Here is a 23467-nt window from a genome sequence, read left to right on the forward strand (position 1 = left end):
TTTTTTCCGTAGTTGGTGCCTTGATCTCTGTCCAGTCCATTATCACCAGGGTGCTGGTGTACAATGGCTGAACAGAGGTTCAGTCGGGGTAGAGCAAGCCCTAACACAGTGCCAGTTGTGTCTCTGATATAGACAAGGCATCATTTCTTCAAGTGTTCTGTCACTTCAATAGCATTCCATGCCTGTTCAGGTTTCAAGTCCCACACCACTGCCGAAGGTAAATGCTCTAGGTACCTGCCCAAGTTCTCACACACACCTTGGCACCCATGACCCATGTGCCTCAGGGCACATCCCTGTGTGGCATTCTGAATTAGTTGGTTACCCTTTTGAAAAGCCAGAATTAGATTAATGACACATACCAATTTAAGCATTCTGGTTACACAAGAATATTTCAGAAAGTGAAAAGACACTGTAACAAGGCTACCCCTGAGAAGAAGAGGAGGTTACATTCTTCGTTTCCCCCCCTCAGAATGGCTCCCGGATAAGAGGAAAAAGGCATAATTGTTAATTGTCTCTGAGAGTTGGTTCCCAGAGTACTGGGGCAACAGCAATGCATGGCACAAAGACCAGATTAGGCTCAAGGCCAGTGCTTTTACCATAGCTTTCCCAGGAAAAACACATCAAAGTGATAAGCAGCACAACAAACTGCAAAAGCCAAAAGCAGCCATTAACAAGCTCTAGAGTTTGAGGTAAAGCAAGAGATGGAGCATGACATGGAGCAGATGATGGAACAAATAAACCAGTACCGAGAACAAATAAGTCAACATTGTGACCAGCAAGACCAAGTAACAACTTGCCAAGTAATAACTAAACAACTATAAATGTAGTCTAGCACACTCAGATCAAATCTGTTGTTATCTAGAACCTCTCAAGCCCCACATTGGGTGCCAGAAAGGACTTTGGTGGGTTGACCCCGGCCAGCAGCTAAGCCCCAACCCAGTCGCTTGCTCACTCCCCCTCAGCAGGACAGGGGAGAGAATTGGAAGGGCAAAAGCAAGAAAATCTCATGGGCTGATATAAAGACAGTTTAATAGGTAAAGCAAAATCTTCACACTCAAGCAAAGCAAAATAAGGAATTCATTCATGACTTCCCATCAGCAGGCAAATATCCAGCCACTTCCGGGAAAGCAGGGCCTTATCACACATAACAGTTACTTGGGAAGACAAATGCCAAACTGCCATAATCCTGAACACTCCCCTTCCTCCTCCTTTCCCCCAGTTTTTATTGCTGAGCATGATGTCATATGGTATGGAATATCCCTTTGGTCAGTTGGGGTCAGCTATCCTGGTTGCATGCCCTTGGCACCCCCAGCCTACTCACCTTTTTTTTGCAGGGGGGGGACATGGGACAGGGGGACAGACACACACAGCAGGCAGCAGCTGAGTGACAAAAAGAAGGACAAAAAAAGGAAACCTCCACACTGTGCAAATACTGCTCAGCAGTAGGCAAAAAGCCCGGTGTGTTGCCAATGCTGCTTTAGTCACAAATTCAAACACAGCACCATACCAGCTACTATGAAGAAAGTTAACGCCATCCCAGCCAGACCCAGTACACAATGCAAAATTCAGCATTTTGTTTACATTAAAAGCTAATGATAAAAAAGTGAAAGAAAACTGATAGTGCTACACACTTTTTATCGAGTGGTTTCATTCTAAACAAGTTATTTTAGCTTTTTTTAAAAAAGGAAAATAATAACCTGTGCATTTCCCTGATAGACAGAAGTAATCACAGCAGGGTGTCATTCTACTACCACCCATTTGTATTTTTAATGCTGTTAATAATTCCATCTCTTTTTAAGAGTAGGAGGACTGGAAATAATTGGTAAGCAACTTAAACATATACAATCTTCTGCTAACTAGTACTGTCCTCTACCTCTTTGTGGAGATAATATATTGATATTTTAATTTTTTTCTTATTTCCCTGACCCCTTGGATCTAGTAGCTTCTCCTTCATAATAAGGCATGTGTGCTAGCCAAAAGCTTTTGCACTGTATTGGATTTGCATGGCAAGGTTTTGGTAGCGGGAGGCTGCAGAGGTGGCTTCTGTGAGAAGATGCCAGAAGCTTCCTCCATGTCCCACAGAGCCAATGCCAGCCGGCTCCAAGACGGACCTGCTGCTGACCAAAGCTGAGCCAATCAGCAATGGTGGTAGCACCTCTGTGATAATGTATTTAAGAAGGGGAAAAAACTGCTGCGCAACAGCAGTTGTGAGAGAGGAGTGAGAATGTGTGAGAGAAACAACTCTGCAGACACCAAGGTCAGTGAAGAAGGAGGGGGAGGAGGTGCTCCAGGCGCCAGAGCAGAGATTCCCTGCAGCCTGTGGTGAAGACCATGGTGAAGCAGGTTGTCCCCCTGCAGCCTACGGAGGTTACCGGTAGAGCAGATATCCACCTGCAGCCTGTGGAGGACCCCACGCCAAAGCAGGTGGATGCACCCAAAGGAGGCTGTGGCCCCGTGGAGAGCCCATGACTGGAGCAGGCTCCTGGCAGTATCTGTGACCCCGTGGAGAGAGGAGCCCATGCTGGAGCAGTCTGTTCCTGAAGAACTGCAGCCCGTGGGAAGGACCCACATCGGAGAAGTTTGTGGAGGACTGTCTCCTGTGTGTGGGACCCCATGCTGGAGCAGGAGAAGAGCGTGAGGAGGAAGGAGAGGCAGAGACTGGTTGTGATGAACTGACGACAACCCCCATTCCCTGTCTCCCTGGCCGCTTGGGGAGGGGGGAGGTAGAGAATTCGGGAGTGAAGTTGAGCCTGGGAAGAAGGGAGGGGTGGGGGAAGGTGTTTTAAGATTTGGTTTCATTTCTCATTATCCTACTCTGATTTTGATTGTCAATAAATTAAATTAATTTCCCTGAGTCGAGTCTGTTTTACCTGTGACAGTAATTGCTGAGTGATCTCTCCCTGTTCTTATCTGCACCCACAAGTTTTTGTTATACTTTCTCTCCCCTGTCCAGCTGAGGAGGGGGAGTGATAGAGCAGCTTGGTGGGCACCTGGCATCCAGCCAAGGTTAACCCACCACATGTGCAAAAAGCACAATTCATTCAAGTGTTTGTTTTTTTTTCTCTGTACATATAACAGCCCTAAAGAAATTAGTCTTAGGACTGATTATTATAAGATAACCATTTTATAGTGCAGTGTAAATATCACAAACAGGAATTTTCAAGTACGAATTTGAACAGAAGAGTGCAAACTTACGGAGGCAGTATCTCTGCAGCCATGAATATTTTCTCCACCAATTCTGAAAGTATACTGAGTAGATGTGCCAAATTAGCGTTTACATCTTCATTTTTTTCTAATTTTGAGGGATTTAACTAAAACCAAAAGGGAAAATGATTAAGTTTCTTCTCTTGAATAGAAATACATATATAATTTGATAATGTTACTCACTGAATACTATTTCAAAATAAATTAAATATTCTACTGCTGTGCAAATCTCAGACTTGTACAGAAATTACAAATCTACTTCAAGGGCTGGCCAGGAAACTAATGTGGAAAAGCAATGTCTTTAAGTTCTAGTGCACTATGCTTTAAACAGCAGAGGCATTTAACACTATCCATAACTACTCATCTTTCTTTAACTACGTATATTTTCATATCTTTTAATCCAGTCTTCTGAGAACACCGCCCCCCCTCCCCTTTCCATAATTAAGTCCAAGTGAAACAGAAGTTAGGAGGGTCGTTTTAGAAATAAAAATAGGATCTAACACAAGCAGTTAATGTAAGGAAGTTTTAAAATGAAACTAAGTTCAGACATTGACTTCTAGTATATCTGGAGCTTAACACAAGTTATTTAGGCTAGGCTGTTTAGTAACTGCTACAAAAGAACCTACAATTGCTAAAGAATAAATACATATTTTAAAGAAATCTGAATTAAAAGGCTTATTTAAAAGTGATGCTATGAACATTGTTCAAGCTAACATTTAGAAAAAACTCATAATCAGTTCAGTTCTGGTATTGAAATTATTTCTGAAGGATTAATAAATGCTTACAAAGCAAACAACCAGTAGATCATCATTTCAACAAATCAAAATTTTTTAAAAAACATAGTTCAAGGTATCACCTCGCAGGACTGCTTGCTCTCCATTATCTTTAATATACTTTCCTTCAGTGCATGGTGAACAAAACGTGTTGCTGTGGCTTTCATATATTGCTCCATAAGTGTACTTGCTAAAGTGGTGGCACGAAACAAAGTAGTAGCTTCATCTGAAAAAGATAAAGTGAAAAGTTGGGAAAAGGAGACAACAAAAAGCAGAGGAAAAAATATGCTGTGTTCACAGTTTCATATATGATGTAATTAAGGGAGGAGACAGAAACGAAGACATGGGAGCCCTTCCCTCCCAAGTGTTTCAGTAAATGTTAGTGCAATTAGTACAGTACCTTCCATGCTTATTTCCCTGTCATTTAGTGTTCGTAACAATAGTGACTCAAGCTTCTCATGAAGAAAAATCTTCAATAAAATGCCAGCCAACAGTGTTCTATCCTGTCCACAAACATGTGATAAGGCATAGACTACATGCATCTCTTTCTGGAGTATGAGCTGAAAGAAAACCAGAATAATGTTCAGAAACTTGTCCTAATGCAACAGTCACTACAAATACTACTTAGCAATGTCTATTAGTGTTATTGAAATCTCTTAAACAGAAGAGAAAGTGAATTTTGACAGAAAAACTGAGGAAACAAACTTAATACCTCTTTAAACTCACTGTACTCCTCTTCTGGCATGATCTTCTCCATAGAATATCGTGCTCGAACACGCAAAGATCCTGGCTCAATACCCTTCAATGGTATATGGGAACTGAGTTGAAACCACTCATCTGTTGCATGTCCTTTCTGTAATCGGCTTAATTGGCAACGCATAAACACTTTAGGAAAAAAGCATTGTTAAGTAGGTTATCTCCAGCAAAACAGTGCTAGTATTGAACAAAAAAAAGTTTGTTTTCAACATGTCATCTTGTTTCCGCAAAAGAGGATTAATAAAAAAGATCAAAATTTGTGCCATCAAATATATTGACAGATTATCTCTTAGATGGTTTAACAGACTCCTGAAAACTGAAGCTGAAATATAAAGCATTCTGTAAAAAATGTATACACACAGATATTAAGAAAGTTTTCTTTTTAACACCCAAATAGGGGAAAAAGCCCCCCTCTCCCCCAGCTACCTAGCAAACCTAGGCAGCAATCAGAAAATTAAAACAGATAAAGTGATTAGAATTCATTGTCCTCTTTTGAAACCTTGGGCTCATACCTCCATCAGGTCTGCTCTTGAACCGCTTTGTTACTATTTTTAGTATTTATTATTAGCATTACTACATCTTTCCCAAGTGTTGCCAGATGTATTTCTTTAATACTTAGGAACTCCCGGGTTAAGGCTGTAACAGTTTATGCAAACCATATAAAAAAGCATTCCCAAACAGCTTACTGCCCAAATAATGACAAAAGTCAATCAAGAATGACAAAATCATTAATTCACTTTTTTGTGGTGTTGGTACCCTAAAATTACTAAGCAATGACCTGCACCAGCCTATTCAACCATAATTGAAAGTTTGGTCTCACAGCTGACTAGTAAGCTGTAGCAATCAGACCACTGATCATTCCAAAATAAGCACATGCCTGCCTGAACTGAGTTACTTCACACAGAAAGGGCCCAGATGCTCGCAGAGACACCATTCTACCTATGTTATACCCACAAAGTTCCAAGAGGAGATACACAGTTTCAATTTCACATTTAGCCTGTAAGACTGTCTGGAACTTCCAAGCAAATGATCTTTTTCTACAGCTCTCGATGAAATCTACTTTTAATCAAGTCCTTCACATTTAAACAAAGCAAAACAACACCCACCCCCAAAAAAAACCAACCCCACAATCAAAACCACCATCACACAATTGTTTTTCACTTTTCTACAAATCCTATGAATGGTTCTAGTAGACTTTCTGCTGCCCCAATTCAGCAATATGTTAGGACATCACTTGCATAATCAGATAATGGAACAGAATAACATCACATTTCTAATACACACTTCATATTTCATATTCTTTGGAGTTGATGAACTTATAAGGTAAAACATTCAAGTCAGTCAAGTAGTGGGTAAACCAATTCATCATCATCTACCACTTATCACAAGTGTGGATTGGACTGTCATTAGTTGTCATTAATTGACTTTCCCAAAATATTTCTTCTGAGCAAAGCTCCCGTGTCCTCAACTGAGCAATGTGCTTCCTTCTTGTTTTGCTTGCGCATATAAGGCATATATCTCATTGACAGGAACACTGAGATACAGGATTTAGAATAATCTGATGATTTAATTTTTCCCATGGTTATATACTAGCACTTCCTAGCAATAATATAAATACTATAATGTTGCTTTGATCTTAAAAGATCGAAACAGAAATATCAATATATGGACTGCAGAATACCTGTTATCAAAATTTATATTAAAAGACTTTAAAGGAACACTTTCTGCTACTTAGCAACATATATTGAACTAAGGCTATGTTCAATAAGAGACTATCATTAGTTGAGAATTTAAGGATGTTTACACTTATGACAGAATAACAAATATACAGAAAAAAATCAATAGTTGATCCCTTCTCTGCAAGCACAGTTAAGAACCTTGATCCAAGAATATTTTACGTGATGAACATTAGCACAAAAAAGAGACAGGTTTCTTAATAGTCTATTTGCGAATAAAACATAGCAATTAATATTTAGTGACAAGTTTATATTTTGGTGATTAATATTTATAACCTTGAAATCAAACTTAAAAGTGATTCAAACTTATGTTTTCCTCAGAATGGAAATGAACTTAAGTTTACAGTGAAGCCTTTGTTGAACCCAGTGTTGAACCAACCAAAAACATCCACTCCCCCCCAAAAAACCCTAAAAACATTTACAGTTACAGTTAGCCTATCTAAATGTTGACAAAGAAGAAATTGCACAATACATGGACATACTAAATCCTGGCTTTCCCACCCACAGCTCACTGACATTTTAGCACAATCCATTTACAAGGCAGTGAGGAGCTGTTAAGGACTGGAACCTCTTACACTTTGTTCTTCAAAGAAGGGGCTGTCAACATCCTATTTTTGGTACCTCGTATTGGTAGACAGTATGTTGTTACTACCATTAACAAGTGCCTGATAGGCTCCATAGTTTCTCCCCCTTGTCCAAAGTCTACCCATGTCTATATGAGAGTGTTTAATACATACTTTGCACTTAATGTGTTCAGCGCATATTTCCTGGAGAGTATGGGAGGGAAGGAGCCAAGTCTATAACCTGCCATATTAGGCTTATTTCCCAGTGCCACAAAAGTGATAAATGTGTAGCACAGTGACATTTCTTTCCTCCAGCTGCATATTCTCAAACACCAAGGTCAAAAACAAGCTGTGGCACTACTGCAAATACAAATTGCCTGAAAGGACAGACAGAAGCAATGTGCACTCACACCCCAGAAAGCCAATTGTATCCTGGGCTGCATCAAAAGAAGCATGGATAGCAGGTCAAGGGAGGTGATTCTGCCCCTCTACTCCACTCTGGTGAGACCTCACCTGGGACCAGTGCTGTTCAACATCTTAATCAATGATTTAGACAGTGGGATCAAGTGCACCCTCAGCAAGTTTGCAAATGACACCAAGCTGAGTGGTGCGGTTGACAGGCCAGAGGCACGGGATGTCATCCAGAGGGACCTGGACGAGCTAGAGAGGTGGGCCCAAGTAAACCTCGTGAAGTTCAACAAGGCCAAGTACAAGGTCCTACACTTGGGTTGGGACAATCCTCGTTATCAATACAGGCTGGGGGATGATATGATAGAGAGCAGCCCTGCGGAAAAGGACTTGGGGGTACTCGTGGATGAAAAGCTGGACATGAGCCAACAATGTGCGCTTGCAGCCCAGAAGGCCAATTGCATCCTGGGCTGCATCAAAAGAAGCGTGGCCAGCAGATCCAGAGAGGTGATTCTCCCCCTCCACTCTGCTCTCGTGAGACCCCACCGGGAGTATTGTGTCCAGCTCTGGAGCCCTCAGCACAAGAAGGACATGGACCTGTTGGAGCGGGTCCAGAGGAGGGCCACGAAGATGATCAGAAGGCTGGAGCCCCTCTCCTATGAGGACAGGCTGAGAGAGTTGGGGTTGTTCAGCCTGGAGAAGAGAAGGCTCCAGGGAGACCTTATAGCGGCCTTCCAGTACCTGAAGGGGCTCCAGGAAAGCTGGGGAGGGGCTCTTTGTCAGGGAGTGTAATGATAGGACACGGGGTAACGGTTTTAAACTGGAAGAGGGGAGATTTAGATGAGATCTCAGGAAGAAATTCTTTCCTGTGAGGGTGGTGAGGCACTGGAACAGGTTGCCCAGAGAAGCTGTGGCTGTCCCATTCCTGGAAGTGTTCAAGGTCAGGTTGGACGCGGCTTGGAGCAACCTGGTCTAGTGGGAGGTGTCCCTGCCCAGGGCAGGGGGGTCAGAACAAGATGATCTTTAAGGTCCCTTCCAACCCAAACCATTCTATGATTTTGCTCTACAGACTTGACTGTATGAAGTACTGCCTCTAGTATAAAAATGTTTTCTTTTTCAACATGAATTAATATGAAATTAAGCAACTATCCTGGTACAAAACCAAACCAGAACTTCCACTGCAGCTGAACCCTATGTGGAACTATCCTGAGACGTTTACTGATTTAACTGTCTGACCAAATTTGAGCATCCCAATTTTCAGTAGCAACAGATGAAATCTAATAACATATTCCAGAGGTTTTAGTTGTTTTTTTTTCTTTTTCCAAGCCATATTTATATATTTATTTGAATAAATTATTAACAATCTGTTAGAGAAACAAAGAAAACAAGTAGAATTGATGCTAAAGTGTTTAGTATAATTTCTGAATATTTGAAATACCTTTTAAAAGCAAAAATACAAAAATAATGGAATGAATACTCATAATAGGCAAATTTCAAGGTGAAAGACTTGAGAACTAAAGAAATATTTTTAAATGCTTGTACTGGGTCTGGCTGGGATGGAGTTAACTTTCCCCATAGCAGCCCTCATAGTGCTGTACTCTGTATTTGTAGCTAGAATGTGATAAACTAGTTTTGGCTACTGCTGAGCAGTGCTCACACGGCATCTCAAGGCTGTCTCCCAAACTCCTCATCCCCAAAGGCCAGCAGGCTGGGGTGGGCAAGAGGTTGGGAGGGGACATAGCCAGGACAGCTGACCCAAACTGACCAAAGCAATATTCCATACCATATGACATTGTGCTCAGCAATAAAAGCTGAGAGAAAGGAGGAGGAGGGGGAGCATTCGTTATTAAGGCGTTTGTCTTCCAAAGCAGCCGCTACACATATTGAGGCCCTACTTCCCAGGAAGTGGCTGGACATGGCTTGCTGATGGGAAGTAGAGAATAAATCTTTTTGTTTTCCTTTGCTTCTGCATGCAGCCTTTGCTTTTCTTTATTAAACTGAAGGCAGTATCTTTATCAATTAATTAATGAAATTAATTAATTTATTAATCTTTATTTATGCTTTTCTTTATTAAACTAAAGCAATATCTCAACCCACGAGTTTTTCATCTTATTTTCTCCTCCTGCTCCACTGAGGAGGGGGAGTGAGAGAGGGTCTTGGTGGGCACCTGGTGTCCAGCCAAGGTCAACCCACCACAAATGCTGAAAAAATAGCCCTCATATACTCTCATCATTTTGGTTTTGTGTGTTACAACGGTAAAAAAGCACTGAAACCAATACCAGACTTTTGGGCCCTCAGTCTGCTTTATATGACAGGAAAAACAAACAGGAAAGTTGACCTTATGGGTTAGCTGGGAAGATGAGTCTCACGTTACTCCCACTTCAGAGCAATCTACATTTAATAACTGGCTACAAAGGAGAAATGTTCAGAAAGGTAACCAAAGCATTTTCTTGCCTTTGGAGAGGTTAAGGGTTTAGGCAACACAGCACACAGGGAAGTTGGATAAGGTCTATTTTACCTCAGTTTTCCCCCCCCATACACTTCAAATATTAAATAGGGGGGGGCAGAGGGTAGGCAGAGATGCTTGTTGATTCAAGTTGATATGGTCTAATTCTCATCCCAAAATGAAAGGACTGTTAGGTTATGCTCTAAGAGTCTACCTAACCATAATCAAGAAACATTGCCAATTCTCTTGACTTCGATAAAGAAACAATCTATAACCTTCCACCAGTTGGATACATCTAAAGGTAGCACAATCTCCTTAATCTGGACAGAGAGAAGGAAACTACAAAAACACTTAAAGAAGTTACTGAAGTATTCCATTATTGAATCATCCTTTGAAAGGTTCTTTTACTAACCAAAGCTTTGGCCCTGATAAAGCATTTTCTAGCTCAAATGAATAGAACTGTGCAAGAACAAGGTCACAACTGCAATTAAAAAGTCCTTTCGTCTGTCAAATGAAATACATCTTTTTTTCCTTCTGCTATACAGAAACTTTTCTAGTCAGAAGAAAGGGCAAGAGTTTTGAAATTGAATTAGGTTCTGCAAGACCATTCAGTCTTAGAAGTAATTCTTCTACTTTGGTCAAAGTTTCCCTACAAATCTCTTATCTGAGAGGAAAGAGAGAAAGAAATTGACACTGAGGCAAACATAACAGGCCAGCAACACAATACATGCAAACCAAAACCAAGAGCAACAGATTATAAATACTGTGCCAGGCTTTGGGACAGGCCTGAACACAACAGAAAAGTACTTGGAACAAATCTTGGGCGGGGGAGCATCTGCACTGCAGGCAACAGAGAGGAGGCAAAGGGCTGAAGTTACAAGTATGGTGGGAAAAAAATACCTTGAAAGCCAAAAAAACACATTGTGTGGCTCAGAATCCAGGTGTGGGTTTTTTGGGGAGGGTTTTTTGGTTTGGTTTTGGTGTTTGTGGTTTTTTTTTTTGTTTTTTTTTGAAAAGCTGGTAAGTCTTACCATCTTGCTAGTAGTTTGCTGGAATAGAAAAATAGAAACAAAGCAGCTCTGTACATAACAGGAGGAAAGTAAATTCTTGGGAACACAGATGAGAGAGAATAGGGGGGAAGAACAGGATGACACAGGACTGAGGTAAATGTTGTTCTACAGACTGTCAAGTTGAATTTTTATTCATTTATTTTTAAGTGAGGAAAGTACTACCTTTCCTCCCTCTTTCTCACTGGAAGCGACAAAAAAAATGACAAAAAAACCAACAAAAAATATTCCACACAGATGGGCTTAAAACAGATTAAAGAAATTAACTTAGTGGAACGTAACATTTTATGGAGCAGATTAATTCTGACAGCTTCTTTGTCCTTTTTTTTTTTTTTTTTTTTGGTAAACACAGTCACAGTATAACATAATAGGTATACTGGAGTAGAGCTAAAAAAGCCTAGGACTGGATTACTGTGCATTTTACTACTAAAATCATGCAGGTTCTTATTGCAAAAACATTAATGTAGAGTCAGTAACAGACAGCTAAAACATACCAATACAGTTGTATGGTAATCACAGGATACCCTTAATTCTCTTGTGACAATGGTTGACAAACAATGAAAATTGTATCCATTGTTGCAATATATATGCATCTTTTACAGAAAAATACTTACATATATCTGGATCTTTACTTTTCTTTGTTTTGTTACTAAGACTTATCTCAAATCTATTAATATCAGATGAAAGATCACTAGGGGAAAAGACAGAAAGCCTCAATTAATACTGTACTTGGCCAACATTTAAACTTATTCTAAAGTTATTTTAATCCTGAGTTCTCATGATCAGCCAAAGACAATTATATTAACAAAGATACTTATATGTATACATAAAATTCTACCCATGCATTTGTGGCTGAAAGGTGGCTGCCATATAACCATGCATACAGCATTTTTAAAAAGCATATTCGAAACAGTACAGCGTAAAGAATCTTAAATGCAATGCAACTTTCAAGTGAAATTCAGTAATTCAATAAGATTAAGACTTACTCAAAGACAAACTCTTCTGACCATACAGGGTTCTGCCCTTCTCTGATATGTGTTTTTGCTACCTGGACGCTGTTCAGGTAGATGTTACAATACGGATTAGTAAAATGTTTTACTGGGAGCGTATGAGCTTCTTCTACACGCAAAATAAGACTGCTGACCTAAAGAAAATACAAAAAAAATTATTATTTTTTTTTTTTTTTAAAAAAAAAAGAATGGAATTCCCCCCCATGTGAAGGCTTAATATAAGGTATAAATATTAAATACAAAATATAACTTCCTAATAGAAAGAGCAGGGAAAAGGAATGATGGAACAAGAATTTAAAAGGCACCAGTAACAAATTAAGAACAATTCAAATAACTCGAAAATAAATCTCCAGCACCATAGTTTTAACTCATCTTATTTTTTACTTTTAAAACCATCCCTACAAGACATTAAGATTTGCAAGTACTAACTTTTCTATGCATAAAAAATTCTACTGAAGTTAAAGAATTGTATCTTGAGTTAGAGCCATGGACAACTCCAAACACAATGCCATATTTGGTGCTTTCCTAACGGATTAGGCTCAATAGGAGTCAGCAGTGTGCCCTGGCAGCCAGGAGGGCACACCGCATCCTGGGGTGCATCAAACACAGCATAACCAGCCGCTCAAAAGAGGTGACTATCCCGCTGTATTCAGCATTGGTGCGGCCTCACCTTGAGTACTGTGTGCAGTTCTGGGCCCCACAATTTAAAAAGGATGTGAAGGTAAGATTGCATCCAGAGGAGGGCAACAAAACTGGTGAGAGGACTGGAAGGCATGTCCTATGAGGAGTGGCTGAGGACTCTGGGTTTGTCTAGTTTGGAGAGAAGGAGGCTGAGGGGCGACCTCATTGCTCTCTACAGCTTCCTGAGGAGGGGACGTGGAGAGGGAGGTGCTGAGCTCTTCTCCCTGGGATCCAGGGACAGGACACAGAGGAATGGCTCAAACCTGTGTCAGGGGAGGATCAGACTGGACATTAGGAAGCATTTCTTTACCAAGAGGGTGGTCAAACACTGGAACAGGCTTCCTAGAGAGGTGGTTGATGCCCCATGCCTGTCAGGGTTTCAGAGGCATTTGGACAATGCCCTTAACATGCTTTAACTTTTGGTGAGCCCCGTAGTGGTCAGGCAGTTGGACTAGATGATCTTTGTAGGTCCCTTCCAACTGAAATGTTCTATTCTGTTCTGAACAACAGCAGATTACATAAAATTCCCTTGTTTAACACACTGCACTGTTTTCTCCCTGTTAAAAGGAAGATATTTGCCTGTACTACAGATTCTCAAAATAATAGAACTTAGAAACTCAATTTCCATAAAATGAGAAGTGAACTCTCTGAAATCATTTACATTAAATGCATTTTAAACAATCTACTATTTTACAAACTTCTGAATCGCATGCAATTCATAGCTTAATCAAATATCTACTGATATCAACTGAAGTCAATTTAGACAAATACAGGAAATATCATACTTGATAAGGTCAAAATTACATTTAAATCCAAATATTTAGTACCAGAAGTTTCAAGTGACAGTTCAAGAAACCCTGAAACTGATATAATTTCTGTAAGACAGTTACGGAAGTATGATTTTTATCTTTATACACTTCATCTGCCTTTATCATTCATGGTTTTTATACTTTTCACCTCTCTAAATAGTTCAATACTTCCCATGCTTATTTACTTGGAAATTCTTTTATTCATTCCAGTCTATAATGAAAATAATTTTCTCATTTCCTTTATGCATTTTGATTAAGATGATCAAAACTAAATGTATCCTGAATGAGAATACCATAAATATTAAATAGCATCTATTTTCTATTCTATTCCTTCATGCAGTCTAACATTTTCTTTGCCTTTGGAAGTAAAGAAATAGTTCATATGATCACTCTGTAGGTGCTTTGCTTTTGTGGCTCCCAATTTCTTCTGCCAGTTCATATATCAATTTACCTTATTTAGTTTGGTTCTTCAGAAGTATTCAATGATCTTTAATGTTGACTACAGAATAATTCTGTGTTTCCTAAAAAAAGGTTTATTCCTTTTTCCATAGACTGATAAAACAGCTACTTCCAACATCCGTAGCATTCAAAGATACCAGAGATTCTTGATTCCTGTTATTCTCCAATCATCACTGATGTAGCCATTTATAACTATCTGTCCTTTACCTCTGAAAGAAATTCTGCCCACAACAGTACTCTCGAGAGACCAAAAGAAATTACGCCATAATCACAGTTAAGTACATATTTGTCACTGAAAAATGAATAATATTAGTTATACTAGTATTTTGGTTACGTGACATAAGTCTGTCAAATCTGGTGAATTGTAAGAGTTAAGACAATACAAATGCTGAATTCTTGACACTTTTACTCAAATGCGGCCAGAAATTAATACCTAGCAAAGCATCTGCCAATTGCCTAAAAGCATTTTGTTCTTTGTGTATATAGATATTATAATAAAGTGGAAGGCATTCCAGTTGGTTTAACAAAGGTACTGTATAACTCCAAGAAAAAGGAAGTACATGCAGGATTTACTGTTGTTGAAAGGAAAGTTCTGAGATGTATCATCATCATTTTGCAACAAGGAGACAACCTCTCCCCCTCCCCTCTCGGTAGCAGGGAAGGTCATGGAGCAGATCATCTTGAGTGCCATTACAAGTCATATAACGGACAAGCAGGGGATCAGGCCTAGTCAGCATGGGTTTATGAAAGGCAGGTCCTGCCTGACCAACCCGATCTCCTTCTACGACAAGATGACCCGATTATTGGCCAAGGGAAAGGCTGTGGATATTGTCTACCTAGACTTTCGAAAAGCATTTGACACTGTCCCCCATAGAATTCTCATGGGAAAACTGGCGGCTCATGGCCTGGATGAGCATACGATCTGCTGGATCAAGCACTGGCTGGATGGGCGGTCCCAAAGAGTGGTGGCCAATGGAGTTAAATCCAGCTGGCGGCCGGTCACAAGCGGTGTCCCTCAGGGCTCAGTGTTGGGACCATTTCTGTTTAACATCTTTATTGATGACCTTGAGAAGGACATAGAGTGTATCATCAGCAAGTTTGCAGATGAGGACAGGGAGGCTCTACAGAGAGACTTGGATAGATTGGACCAATGGGCCAATGCTAACGGTATGAGCTTCAACAAGGCCAAGTGCCGGGTCCTGCACTTGGGCCACAACAACCCCATGCATCGCTACAGGCTTGGGGAAGTGTGGCTGGAGAGCTGCCTGGCAGAAAAGGACCTGGGGGTTCTAATTGACAAGCGGCTGAACATGAGCCAGCAGTGTGCCCAGGTGGCCAAGAGGGCCAATGGCCTCCTGGCTTGTATTAGAAATAGTGTGACCAGCAGAAGGAGGGAGGTGATTGTCCCCCTGTACTCAGCACTGGTGAGGCCACACCTTGAATATTGTGTCCAGTTCTGGGCACCTCAATACGAGAGAGAGATCGAGGTGCTGGAGCGAGCGCAGAGGAGGGCAACGAAGCTGGTGAAGGGCCTGGAGAATAAATCTTATGAGGAGCGATTGAAGGAGCTGGGACTGTTTAGTTTGAGGAAGAGGAGGCTGAGGGGAGACCTCATCGCTCTCTACAACTACTTGAAAGGACATTGTAGAGAGGTTGGTGCTGGTCTCTTCTCACAGGTAATTAGCAATAGAACAAGAGGGAATGGCTTCGAGCTGCAACAGGGGAGGTTTAGGCTGGACATTAGGATAAAATTCTTCCCAGAAAGAGTGGTCAGACACTGGAATAGGCTGCCCAGGGAGGTGGTGGAGTCACCATCCCTGGATGTGTTTGAGAGTCGTTTAGATGTGGTGTTAGGGGATATGGTGTAGGGGAGACCTTTGTAGAGTGGGGTTGATGGTTGGACTCGATGATCCCAAGGGTCTTTTCCAACCTAAATGATTCTATGATTCTATGATCTATATAGCTTCACCTGACGTAGACGTTTATTTGATGTCCCTGGACTGTTTTTTCTTAAACTGCAAAACATCTGCAGAGCCTTCATCCAGTCCTAAGAGAGAAAGGCACAAAACAGTGTAACAAAAAGTCAGATTCAGCTTCTTGCAGTAGAGCAGACATGTAAAAAAAATAATACATTGAAGTATCTGAAGTTGTTTCTTTAGCTTACAAAGAACCAATTTGTATGCAATTCAAAGTATGAAAATTTGAATGGCAAAGCTAAATTCATATCTTTCTCAGTAAAACTAAATAAACATTTGCAAATCTGAAAGTTTCTCTTTTAGAAATATCAAGCATTACTAATGGATATACAGTGTTACCTTTATCAATTTTCCAGATTAGTTATATTGAATTAAACACAAATTGCATATAAAATGAAGCAAGACTTGGTTGCTTCTGAAAAAATAACAGTCAACAAGTCAAACTATTCTGATCGTTCTCTCCTCTGTTTTTATATTACAGTTGTATTTTACTCCATATGCTTCAAACAAAAACCAAAGCAGCATTAATAGAAAAACACCAAAAAGTATAACCTACACCCCCATTCTCTCTGCTCACAAATACATAAAGCAGAGTAGATACTTTGGAAGGTGGAAGATATGCTATAGCCTCATTCTCATGTTTTCATACCCCACACCCCCAAATTTTGTAAGCTCTTATGAAGCACAAAATTTAGGCTTTGACTAACATTCATAAAAGCGTAACGCAAAGATCTACTACCTACTCTCAAATACCATTAAAGAAATAAATATTTTCATTCTTATCCTTTACATTACCTTCCACATTTTAAAAATACAGCTATATTTTATATTGCAGTTATTCTCAGGTAAACCACTGAGTAAAGTTTAAGCTTTCAAAATATTCCACAAAAGGAAGAACTGTCAACTATGCATCACATTTTTACTAGCTTGCTTTCTTATTTAAATAAGGAAAAGCAAATAAAGAACCATAGAACCTACTAAATACTCTAAATTAAATATTTCCTAGATACAAAGTCATCTTTATTCCCCCTCCTAACTGGAAAACCTATCCCCTTAAATGCCAAAGTTTACAGCAGCACCACGGTATGCACAATGATACTAGCATATGAGGCTGCACTCTACATTACATTACATTCACTTAATGGTTTGTACAAACCTCAGACAACATATAAGCCATTGGACAGCTGCTTTGATGTTTACCACATTATATGAAATCCATCAAGTTTTCCTTAATATACCAACAAAACTATTCTTCTGTGAAATGTTACAAGGTACAGACAGCTGTAACTTCTGAGAACAGAAGTATCAGTAAAACATCTGACTTGCTTTAATCAGAATAATTTTACAAAGAAATCCCTATATTCTGTATAAACGCAATGAACAGCTTAAGTGTTAAGCAAATCCAAACCAAAAGCAGATTATACCAAACACTCAGAAAACAGGACAGGATATTCTGCCTGTCCTGACAAGATATTCTGCCTACTACACATTCTTAAATAAAATCAAATGCATAGCTTAACTTCTGACACAACAGGTGTATTTCAGAGCTCCGGAATACCAAAACAACATTGTCACATCTTCCATATGCTCTCCTGTTGGTGAGTGACTTTTAGAGAATTAGACTCCATTCCTACAATTCTTAATCAGCAAACATTAACTGCTAGAGAGCTAATAACTAAATGATACCAATGTAAAACAAAAAAACCCACCCTTATTTTTCGTGTAAGATCAGGGCCTAAGACTGTAAACAATGACCAATTTATGGACAGGACAAATAACTGTAAAAGGCTCAATAGATTCTGATTGGTGGGAGATACCTGCAGTAGCATTTTAGTGCATATCAGGAATGTGCTCTTGAAGCAGAACTCCCACTTACCATGCTCTGATTTATTACATGGAAGAGTGCTGGAGAGCAAACAATTTTTTTGACTGAACTATTCCAAAAGATATTCTCCAGAAATATCTAATGGAAACTAATGGAAGTTCAGTCCATGGGACCAGACTAGAACTTGTCCAAAGTAAAATCCCTAAAGCGCAGGTAATGTAGGTGCTGGATTCTCAGCACCAACTATTTCCCTTACAGATCTGCTACTACTGCATGGTATATATTTGCTAATGTAGACATAGTCACCATCTGTGGTACGTTTGCTTTCTATTAGAGAAGGATAATATCATTAAACACTACAAAACAAAAAATTACTTTTAAAGTTATATTTACCAACAAAAGCTCTCACCTGTGATTGTTCTGGAGTTTCTCCTGCAAAGTAAAAGATGTAATGCTCTTCACTGAAGTGCTGAACTACTATCTGAAAACAGTTTGGCCTTAAAAACAAACAAAAGTGTAGCATCATCACACTTGGAAACAGGAAAAACCACACCAAGAAAAGTTTCTACATGCTTCAAAAGTGCATTTTGGTTTGAATGAATTATGTAATTTCAATAAAATTGCACTGCAGTTCAACTAGTTTTTTTCAGAATGTTTAAGAAACTTGGAACAGTTTGTATTGAATATGCATGTACACTGACTTACAATACAGTTGAGGCAAAATACACCTGATAACATAAAAGACTTAACTTAAAAGTTAATGAGGACTATTCCCCACAAGCATTTTAAATGATGCACAGGTTCAGCATTAGTTCCCAACCAATTAATCATGCATTATGGATTTGTTGTTTTAGGAGTTCAGGAAACTATATTAACATAAGGAATTCCTTGTCTGAACATGTTCCGTAGCTCTCAGAACCAATAAAATGTGTATTGGATCACATACTAATCATTGAATATGTGCGATATAAACTTCTAAAGCTTTAAATGCAATTATAACATACTCACCATTTTACAACTCATTTGTCAAGAAATATTAAAAATATTTTGTACTGCTACATTACAAGCTAAAGTGCACACTTGATTCATGACCTCTCACATTACGTTCAAGGGAATTTCGTTCTCCTAAACACAGGATTACATGAAGGATCTTACTTCACTTGCAAGTGAAGTTTCAGTCTTCTCTTCTCCCCATCCATTGCTCAGGGAAATACTGGCATGGCATTTTGTGGCTATGCCCACAGGAGGATTGGGGAGGGGCAAGAAGTAGCCAGGTCAGGGGCTACTTAAATCATTTTCACCAGACATGCAAAGATACAGCCCTCACTGTATTTCTGAGGAAAGGTAGTTTTTACCACCTACTTAAAATATAAGAGGAATTTTGTCTCAGCTACAGTTCTTCACCAACAGCTTTCCCAAGCAGGCGCAACCATGCATCTCCTTCTACCCACACTTTTAGCGTTACTTATTATCCAACTACATTTTAACCCACACTACAGTGTTTCTTAGAAGCCGCTTAACAGATGGTCACCATTAACCAAAATGTTCCTTGTTTACAGTCTACACCCAAGCTTCCAGCATAATTGCCAACTTACATGAGGAACATTTCAGTAGGTGTTTTTTAAATGGTACTCTCATATCTATAGCTCCTCATTGCAATAATTGTGTAGATTTTTCAAAATGATTGAGAAGTGTATAAAAATCAGATGATGCAAGAACACCAGATCTTTGCAGCTTAAGAAATGCCACTAATTTTAAACATCTATCTTCACATTATCTCTGTGAAAAGACTTAAAGTTGATTAAATACTTTTAATAAATATTAAGATGCATGGAATAACCAGAGCTTTTGTTTAATGTGTTTTTCTATCTGTTATGAAAAAATAACATTTGTAGGAGTAAATGCATCTTTTTCTTCTATATCACACAGGACTGTGCATTTTTTTGTAATTAACAATGAAAAAAAAGATATGACCTCTTTCATCTTAGTTACCAATGATATCAGAAAGTGTTTTGATTCTCAACTTCTTTGCCAATAATCACATCGCTTGCAGTTGACATATTTTGAATAATCAAAATTAGTACAGTAAATTAAATTGTGAAAATTATCTCTGAATCTAATTATCTTACAAAAATAATTTGTAAAATGTTTGCTTATATGAACTAACTTACTGTTCTAATGTTGGTCTAATCTCATTCTTACTGATTCTTAAATAGAAAAGCACTGATAAGTTATCTAATTAATTTATCTTTCTAATACCTATCGACAAAAGAATGCAGATCTTTTGGAATTGACAAAATTCTTGATCTTATCAATTCTCGGTTCAACAGGATTAAAACCCTCAATACAGTTGCTTTGTAATCTTTTTAACGCCTGTAATATGAAATGTGGAACAATTAATACACAATATTGAAAAATGACAATGCAAAAGGCCAAATCATTATTACATCATATTACATGAGAAAATCTTAAGACTAAGTTCTAAAATTTCTTACTAGAATTTGTTGCTAGCAATCAAGTTGCCATGGCTTAACAAGTTACCATTAATCAGTTAAATCTGTCTACATATGCTCTTGCAATCTACACCATCTATGGAATAAAATGCAACACAAACTAAAAGTCACAATGCTTTCATTTCACAATCAGCAAAAGCTAAAAAAACACACGTGGACAGTTACCAGGGCTCAGATGTCAAAAAAGCAAGCTTATTGTGCCAGGCTGTTCATTAGTGTATATGCCTCAAACTAGTAGTTAACTGTCCTGCTGCATGTACAAGAATTAAAAGCCAGCATCCCACCTGCCAAATAAACTGTCATGTACTCCATAGACTGAACACACACTAAGGTCTATTAATCCTTTAGGTTTTGTGGCTCGTTTTTCACTTTCAAAATAAATAAGCTGGGCATCATTTCCCTCCAATATAAAGTACAAGTTTTTCCATCTCTTTCCTTTACCTGTAAGGAAAGCAAGTAAGAAGTTACAATGTTGTTTTAAAGAAAATGTAAATTTTGTAAATGAAGAAAAAAGAGGGCAGGTAAGGATTTTGCAAAATACAAACAGAAAAACAATGTATAGTTAATCACGCTTAAGCAATAACATCAGTATACATACTCAATTTTTTGCAGCATGTAGCTAAAACTAGATCCTCTTCACAGATTCGGGTACAATTTTAGATGGTTCTCTAACATTTTCATTAATCTCAACAGGATCAAGCAAGTGCATATGAGCTCCGTTCATATCAGTGGGAAGACTGTGTCTATACAGTTTTCAATTTGATGATCAAAATGATCCAATTTATTATGGCTATTTTAATTAAGAAGTAGATTTCTCTTGACATGAGAAAATTATTCCTAAACTCTAATCAACTGATCAGCATAACAGATTGCATCACAATATCTTAAAACAGAATGACTGAAGAATATAAATGGGAATACAATATACAAACTTGGATCAGAACCATGCCCTAAACACACCACCTATATCCAAAAATTTGACCAGTTCCACATGTTTCAGAAAAAAAAATTTTTTAAATAATAACCTTTGATTTAAATGTCAGGGTTTGTTGGAAGACACATTAGATGTATCAGTAAAATCCAGATTTAGCCACTGACTAAACCAAAAATAAATCACTCGCTGTTTACTGTCCTCTGAATTACAACTGATAAGGAACTTTCTGCAACTAATTCATACATAAACCACAGTACCTTTTAGAAAAACATTCAGCTTTAATTTTCAACTTGATCATCATAGATCCACCACAGCCCTTCATAAACAAGCACTAGTACTTACTGTTCTGGAAAACTAACTTTAACATACAGTTATTATACTCTACTAGATGGAAGAGTGATTTTATTAAATTTCTGTTCTGTATGCAGGTATGTGCATCTCTCCACACCTACTCAGTACTCCTACTTGCACATTTAAAGTATCTCATTATCCCTTTTAGGTAAAGATTTTCACTTCAAGTGCATTCTCAGCTGATTCCCCACCCTACCACATCCCCATCCCTCTACACATTTTCTCAGAATTAGCACTCTCAAGAGAAGAGATGCTTTCCTTACTTTATTCAGAGGATCTAGTTTTCCTCTGAATTTCCTTTGAATGCATCTTTTAAATTTGGCTACATTTAAATGCTTACCTTCTTTCTCACTTTTGCTTGCTATCCAAATCACTATCTAGTACTTATTGTTTTAGCTACTGCCTTTGCCATATGCAGAAATGTTAATACTCTTTTTTAATTTTTTTTTTTTATTTTTTCAAAATCAACTTTAGTGGAAACATGAATAAAAATAAATCATGATACTTGGAAAGGGACTAGCTTCCTCAGAACTTCAAAATCTTGCTCCATGGTAATTCTTCAGGGATATATTGAGATGAGTCAGTCAGCTTTTAATCCAATTATTCTATGCTATGTTGACTGCGTCAGTGTTAGAACCTTAAAAAAGTCTCAATGTACCTTGTATACCAGAATATACATTTTTAAATTAAACATATTACCTAACTTGGAATAACAAAATTAAACCAGCTCTGGTCTCCAATGAATGTACTGATTTACATTAATCTAGCTCTCTTTAATCCATGTGATCATCTTAAATTTAAACAAGTTGTGCATTAAATATGAATACATTTTATGAAAATGCACTTCATTTAATGATTCTGAATGTTACCTTTGAAAAAAGGTGCTTAGTTTTTGTGCTGTTTTGATTTTTTGGAAAGAACTGCCAATCAACATCTTCATATTACAGGTCATTTTATGTATTATGTCTTTCTATTTAAGTACTTCTTAAGGAAAAAGAACCTTTCATACCCTTTACAGGCTTTCTACCACCTTTTACTCACTTAAATTTTGCCTCCACTAGTACAAATACTACACAAAATATGCATCCATATCTGCATTTTTTAGAAAAAAAAAATCATAGAAGCAAACACAACTCACTTTTTTTCAGAAGATATCCTTTTTTGATAATATTTTTATAAAAAGCATCCTTTGTTTTGCGACGAATTGTATTGTAGATTTCTTTTCCATCCACTGTATCATTAAGCACTTGTTCTTGATGCTGGTAAACAAGGAAGAAATCAACTTTTTTTTAAGCTCAGAAATCACTGTGAAACAATTGCACACTATGAAGCTGTAACTGAAATTTTATTGAATGCTACCAATTCTTTATTATTATTCTCTCATGTGTTTAAAAAAACTAATATAATTTAATACAATACCTTTGCCAGAAAAGTAATATAACTATTTCTTGTGGAATGATTAGGCCAGAATTATAATATGAGAAGAAAAATAAGGTTTAAATACAGACCAACTTTCACAAAGTAACATCTGTATTTATTTTTTTAACACTAAATAGAAAGCAGCATTTTTTACAGTGATTTATGCAAAATTTACACAAGTCTTTAAAGGTTATTTAGCTTCTAACTGTCTTCTACCGAGGCTTTTGGGACTGAGTAATTAAGGATAAACTCTGAATCAACAAGAATGGGGCAGGTCACAATTAAATGGAATGATTAACACACAAAGTTGCACAGTCCCTCACTAATGTTATTAGCACTCATGCCCTAAATGGGTATCATTCTAACAAAAAACAATAGGAAAAAGTAGAAACAGGAAATAGAAAAAGGATAAATTCACATAGAAAACTAAGATCTGGAAATGTAAATACCAAGCTAGAATGGCCAAATGCCAAGCCAAGTTTGACCTTACCGAGTCAGCTGATCAGCAAAAGTTCTTTAGCCGTAAGAAAACATGAA

At 38.2% G+C, this 23467-nt stretch overlaps 1 protein-coding gene across 3 annotated transcripts in view; it reads right to left on the reverse strand.

Moving 5' to 3' along the window:
- LOC141735438 (ras GTPase-activating protein 1-like) overlaps positions 1-23467 on the reverse strand; it is a 77391-nt gene that overhangs the window by 19119 nt on the left and 34805 nt on the right. For 2 of the 3 annotated variants that reach the window (XR_012584723.1, XM_074568195.1), the window contains exons 10-19: positions 22650-22770; positions 20511-20667; positions 18123-18210; positions 15882-15959; positions 11940-12097; positions 11568-11644; positions 4690-4862; positions 4378-4537; positions 4061-4203; positions 3196-3311 (exon numbers count right to left, since the gene is read on the reverse strand). Coding sequence is in view for 1 of the 3 variants with exons in the window: in XM_074568195.1 (XP_074424296.1) it covers positions 3196-3311; positions 4061-4203; positions 4378-4537; positions 4690-4862; positions 11568-11644; positions 11940-12097; positions 15882-15959; positions 18123-18210; positions 20511-20667; positions 22650-22770 (1271 nt within the window). In the remaining 2 variants the exon portion in view is untranslated. Of the gene's footprint in view, positions 1-2391; positions 2751-3195; positions 3312-4060; positions 4204-4377; positions 4538-4689; positions 4863-11567; positions 11645-11939; positions 12098-15881; positions 15960-18122; positions 18211-20510; positions 20668-22649; positions 22771-23467 lie in introns of all 3 variants that reach the window. The other variant, XR_012584724.1, reaches the window with a different exon arrangement.

Source organism: Larus michahellis, chromosome W (assembly GCF_964199755.1).
Source record: "Larus michahellis chromosome W, bLarMic1.1, whole genome shotgun sequence".
NCBI lineage: Eukaryota > Metazoa > Chordata > Aves > Charadriiformes > Laridae > Larus > Larus michahellis.